Here is a 6,572-nt window from a genome sequence, read left to right on the forward strand (position 1 = left end):
TATATATATATATATACATACATATAAAAATACACACACACACACACACACACATATATATATATATATATAGTTTATCAAAAGACACATTCTGACATTATGACAGACGTTACGGCAGACGTATTATATGCCATTGTTTGAAGATTAAATATGGGTGCATTTTTAGCAATAATATTATAAAAAAGCTTATTAAATTTTATAGCGATAAAACTGGTATTTGTATAAACATATCTGTGATTTTTTTTTAACTTTGCGCGTACACACGCGCATGCGACACACACACACACATTTTATGTTAAATTCATGTGAAATTGCATTTGTACTGGAAAAAATGTGTCTGAGGGAATGTATGTTAATTCTCTCTTTGGCGAGAAACGAATAAATACAACGACAGTTTTACAAACAGACAGCCTTTTGCTTTTTATTTGTTCATTATTTTACAAATTTATGCATTATATCACATGTTTTTTTATAATTAATGATTGCACAATATGTTTCTCTTAAGAAGAGTGAAATATGTTAAAAGAGTATACATATACGATAATTGATGTAAAATTGCTCAATTCGTCTGCTTTATGATATATATATATATATATATAAAATCTTAATCCACAATCTATCAACTTTTCATTTCCTTAGAAAGTATTTTTAATTTTTTTTTACACTACATTTTATGTAATAGATACGAAATTTACTTAACACACGTTTCCTGACTATTGGATTCGTATAATTGAGATTTTCCATAAATTTCTCATTATATGCGTAAAAAAAATTACTATAAATCAAAAGAGATGAAAAAAATTAAACAATTGCCATTTTTGTTTGATGGTCGTTGGTCATTGTCAATGGCTCAATTATATGAAGTCGGGATGGAGACTGGCTCAACTTCCAACGAGACTATTTCCGATACATGAACAGTAAATATATTAAATAACCAATTTGACACAACGACCGATATTCTCTTGAATACGAGATACATATATTTTTTAATATTTATTGTACCTAATTTACTTATATTCGTTGTGATGAAAGAATGAAAGTAAAAAATAATAATCGTGTGAAATAACAAATCATTATGTATTTTGCACCAATAGAACATAAAGCATGAGAAATATTTCATCACAGAGGAATAGATTAAGGAATGCAAATTAATTAAAGTAAATACGGTATTCACTTAATAGAAATATTCACTTAATAGAAAATAGAGCGTATTGCTCTCATATATGTGCGCGCGATTTCTATTCCTATTGCTACTTTTACAAAACGAGCATATAAAATAATTCAAAACAGCACAACAATCTCGACACTCGGACGACTCAAATTTGATTGCTAGATATTACTTAGGTGATTATTGTATTATAATTTAAATTCTCTATAATTCGTCCCTAGCTGAAAAAGATTGCAAGATGTTTCGTCTCTCTTCCATTGTACGCTTCTTTTGCTCAGACAACTTTCCTCTGTAAAGAAGCCCCTGTACCCGCGTTTCTTCCGTTTGTACAAATATATCTCCCCGTTCAAGGATTTTCTCCATAGTCTTGACATAAATTTTTGCTGCCTCTCGTTGCTCTTCCGGTAAAGTCTCCTCAAAGATTCTTACCTTCTTTAGTATTTCCTAAGAAAAAGAATAAACATATTTCATTGAGAGAATTTAATGATACAAGAATGTGAAGCTAAAACTATGGAATTATATTTTAATCTTTACTTAAATATTTTCAAATAAATATGCTTATGATACAGCCTCTTTGGCACAATTCAATGAAATATATTGTCTTGTTAATTTTTTTTTTAAACTTACCTGCCTGTCCTGCTCTCCCGCAGTTTTGAATTCTTCAGCTAATTTATCTAATCGTTCCACACATCCTGGCAATCCTAAGTATACTCTTGATTTAGATCTGATAAATCGCTTCAAGTATTCGCCCGTAAAATCAGATTCTCTCTCAGGAGTGAATCTAATTGGTTCAGATTTACCCTGTATAAATAGTAAAACTACCGGAAAGTCATCCTTCTTAATGTTGTAGCGTTGCGCTAGATCGGAATTATCCTTATTGCCAAAGTCTTTTACACCCACTGTAGCTATCAAGAGATCCTGTGAATCCTTGGTATCAGCCGCTATGGTGGCATATTGCTCGTGCTTACCACCATAAGGAAATGCTACATCGAATTTAACGAGCACTGCCTTAAATCTGGGAATAACCTGTATAAAATATTACAAAAATAAATTAACTAAAAACTTGTATACATCGTAACATATATCTAAATATCTTCATATATCTTATATCGAGATTGAATGTAGAATGACAGTTTCTCAATTCATTTTCATGTGCAATATAATCATAAAATATAAAAATATTATAAAAAGAAATATCAAACCCAATTTAGTTTTCATAATACACACACACACACACACACACACATATACACACATATACACACACAAGATGCCAAATTATATATATGTTGCAAAGTTATTTAATTATATAAAATAAAGTTTTCAACAATTTTTATCATTAATTTTAATCATTAATTCGTTCAAGATAGGTAATGAGAACAAATAAAATTAGAAAAAAATTAAACAAGACTCAAAAGATTATATAAATAAAAATTGGATAAAGAAAGGCAAATTAAGCTGGATGACAATGCTCGTTTTAATACTAGAAAACAAAATATAAATATCGCAATGTTTTGACCTATACAACAGTCATAAAAGATTTATACCGTTGTACTATAGATGAAGTCTTGTTGTGTTATAAATCGAAATGTTTGCGATGTTTATTTTATTTTATTTTTAAATGAGCATTATCATCCAACTCAGCTCATTAAGCTTTTCTTTATCCAGTTTAGATAAAAAAATTTTCCTAATTAAATCTCACATAACACACGCACATACACATAAATACAATATATGCACGCGTGCACACGTATACACACATTTGTATAAAAGAGGAAATTTCACAGATGTATTAATATATATTTTGTTTGTTATAAATTGAGAATTCTGAGAATTTTGGTTACATACTATTTCACATTGGAATTCTAGATAAAATTAAAAGCTTTTCATACCTTATCGAACGAATACGAATCCAAAGGCACACATCCTCTGCAGTCATCACCAACAATAATGTGCGAAATAGCGATGACAAAAATTAATACGAGACTCGATCGAATCATGATAGGACGTAATGTTTGTATAATTATTCGAGTTTCATCCGCATGCACGAATGAAGCAATTAACTACTCCGTTCTTTTTTTTTTGCGTTCTATGAAATCAGACAACAATTATCCTATCTCCCTCATATACATACAGTTCCACTCGCAAAATGCGCGTGTGTAACACAACACGTGACGTACAGCAACGTGTCAGTTCAACGAACCGGCTTCGTTCTGAATCCAAGTTATCAAGTCTAATTGATTTGTGAAACAAATGCTCACCGAGCTTGTCCGAAAATCAGAGTGGCAAAACTTATACAATGCTTTAAAATCCTTATATATACATATATTTTTTTTCATCACACGCGGTCAATCTTGTCTATTCCAAGATGTACCCGACAAAGTTCTCCCCTACATTAAATTGTTTTCTCTAAACTGTAAAAGTGAAAAGTCTTAAATTAGAAGATCTCCTTTCTTTTCAGTTCTCGCACTTGCCGCACTTGTCACATGGAAGCAAAGAACTAGGCCAATCGGAGGAGTATTCGGAGTATTCCTGTCCGGATATTCTTCGAGTGTCTTATCATTCTTTGTTTTTTCAACGTTCGATAAATAACAAGGATGGAATGATATTCGGATGGGAATCGGAATATCATTCAACTTAGAATGGTGCGACACAATAGACGAAATAAGAAATAACAATTCCAACCTATCAGAAACCGTACATTCCGTATTCGATATCTAATAGGTTGAAATCTTTATTCCTTATTTCTCTTCTATCGTGATTGCACTTTAAAACTGGATTTTTACTTGATACTCGTTTTCAACGTCAAAATAGGTCACGTGATCAAAATTGATGCTTGATATTTGTCAATTTTGATCACTCGATTTGAACGCTGAAAATGAGCGTTGTAGCGTCAGGTGAAAATCCAGCCTAAGACTGCAACATTTATTCGCTCAGGTGTTTAGAATATAGCCACACAACTTGCATAGCTGTATAAACGTAATGCGCAAAGAAAATTATCCAATCACATTTCTCCTATAAAGACTCACGTAAAATGTGATTGGATAATTTTTCTTATGCATACGTTTAGACGACTATGCAAGTTTGTGTAGATGTAAGTGGAGAACACAGACTCTTGCATAACGTATAAAATACTCTGTGTTCCTAGTCTACCCTTACAGTATTTGTGATCATCAATCGTTCTTCTTTAATATTTATAATTACACCAAGATGACGCTTAAAAAGTTGTAAGCGTCAAAGCGAACATAGCCTAAAAGTGGAAAGAATATATTATGCGTTAATATTTGAATATGAATATTTGAATTTGGACGATTGGCGCCTTGGAATTTGTTTTGACACGGAAGGGCGAGCGAGCGCGTCATGTTTGCGCTAAAGTTCTAGATATCAAAGTAGCGCATTCCTTTTACTTGAACTGAAATGCCGACAGACTTCCTATTGGCTATTTCGATCGCCATTTCGATTTAGTTGCCTGTAATCTAATAAGCGCTTAATATTATTGGTATAGGGTATGATTAGTAGGTCCAAAATGAAGGACCTATACGCAACTTTGGTATCTAGAGCGGTATCTTTATGTGGGATTTATAATAAAAGTCGTAACGATCTTAAGTCGTAAAAAATTGACTAATCACAGTTGAATATGAGAAAAATAATCAACTATGATTGGTCAATTTTTTACGACTTAAAACCCTACGACCTCTACGACTTCTATTATAAACCCTGCATTAGTTTACGCGCCGTCATTCCATTACCGAGATGTTAGCGAAGCTCGTAGGTAATCCGTGAAATGTGAAAAAGAGCGGCACGCGACATGGTTTGAACCTATCGAAATATCTGTCCACACGAGTCATAAAAAAGCAATGTTATAATATATGCTTAAATACTTTCATGCAAATATCGCATTTTCTGCTTTCACAATTAATATAGTTTATGTAATTATTAATTTAATTAATTTTTTCGTGCACTTTTCGTTATCCGTATAAAAAATTAAGCACGTAACTTTGAAACTATTTGTCGATAATAAAAGAAACATTTGATCTCTTTTTTATTAATCTCTAGTCCAGTCCATTAACTCTAATCACATCTTAGACATCGTCTAAGATTATAAAAAAAAAAAGATTTAGCCCTTTTATCTGCTCTGAATTTATTTCGCAACAGTGACGAATTGCAAACGTATGTTTGATATTCGTTTCTAAAAATAAACCGATAATTACATAATAATAGATAATAGTTATATGTTACATTTTTCAAATCATATCTTCCCTCGGGTACGACTTTGACGTAATGAGAAGGCTCAATACCTAAAGGATACACACGAAAAGAACGGTTTTCCTTGAGTATCTAAAAAATTTTTGAATCTATCTGAATAATACATCTAAGTAAATTTCTAGATATTTGAGTAAAATTGTTCTCTTCGTGTGAAAATTTAACGACGGGGAAGCTAACTTATCCTCGTCGCCGATTTAAATGAAAGTTTATGATCCGCAGCCGTTCGTCGCGTCGCGCATTTCTTTCAGGAGTATCATTCAAGTTGTCGGATTAATGGACATTTCACAAAACCCATTCAATGGTATTCTAATTATAATTAATTATTATAATTAATTCGCGATAGTGTATTATTCATGAGTGTTTTACGCGAGTGTCCTGTGAGAGGATGTTACCTACTTTGAGAAGAGGAGATTTGGGAGAGATATCGGGCACTGACGGAGCCATCTTGTAAATACAATTTTTTGCTAATGTGATATCAGTATTTTTCTTCTGTTTATTCTTTAATTGTTTTATTTTACAATGATTTAAAAATGGTAATTAGAAAAAGGATTATGTTTAAATTATGAAATTTAAATATTGAAATTTTATAAATATGTATTTAGGACCTTTTTTTAGAAAATGTATAATTATTTTTATAAATATTTAACTGGTTTTTAAAATATATGATTATTATATGATTATTCAAGAGATCTTTGCATTTAGTAAATATTTTTTTTTTAATATTGATTGATTTTTTCTGCTCTGTTTTATTAAGGATTTTATATTCATTTTGTTATAGAATTATCGTCGACGTAACTCCGTTGTTGCGCATCGGATTGATGAGTGAATTAATGTTTTTATCAGATTTATTGTGCGCCTTAAAAAAATAACGCGTTATCGTTATCGTTACTTTTTTTTACTAAAAAGTAACGATTCGTTACTTTTTTTTATAATTCTAAAGTCATTAGAACTTAAAATTATATTAACTGATAATTAATTTAATACTAAATGTAAAATGAATATTCAAACTTGAAATTCTCTACTAACTAGTTTGTATATAGAGCAAGCTTTTCTCTATATTAAATTTACCTACAGTTTTATTAATTCTTTATTTTACTTAGATAATATTATATAATTATTTTTTAATATTTATATACTC

At 30.7% G+C, this 6,572-nt stretch overlaps 1 protein-coding gene across 1 annotated transcript; it reads right to left on the minus strand.

The window, feature by feature from the left end:
* Positions 1-1,060: 1,060 nt before the first annotated feature.
* On the minus strand, positions 1,061-3,567 carry LOC108690282 (endoplasmic reticulum resident protein 29). The gene is made up of 3 exons (XM_018197490.1): positions 3,061-3,567; positions 1,796-2,194; positions 1,061-1,612 (listed from the first exon to the last, which is right to left on the minus strand). The coding sequence occupies exons 1-3, from the start codon at positions 3,166-3,168 to the stop codon at positions 1,373-1,375; spliced, it is 747 nt and encodes a 248-aa protein (XP_018052979.1). The 5' UTR covers positions 3,169-3,567; the 3' UTR covers positions 1,061-1,372.
* Positions 3,568-6,572: the final 3,005 nt, after the last annotated feature.

The sequence above is a fragment of the Atta colombica genome, unplaced genomic scaffold (assembly GCF_001594045.1).
Source record: "Atta colombica isolate Treedump-2 unplaced genomic scaffold, Acol1.0 scaffold302, whole genome shotgun sequence".
Lineage (NCBI taxonomy): Eukaryota > Metazoa > Arthropoda > Insecta > Hymenoptera > Formicidae > Atta > Atta colombica.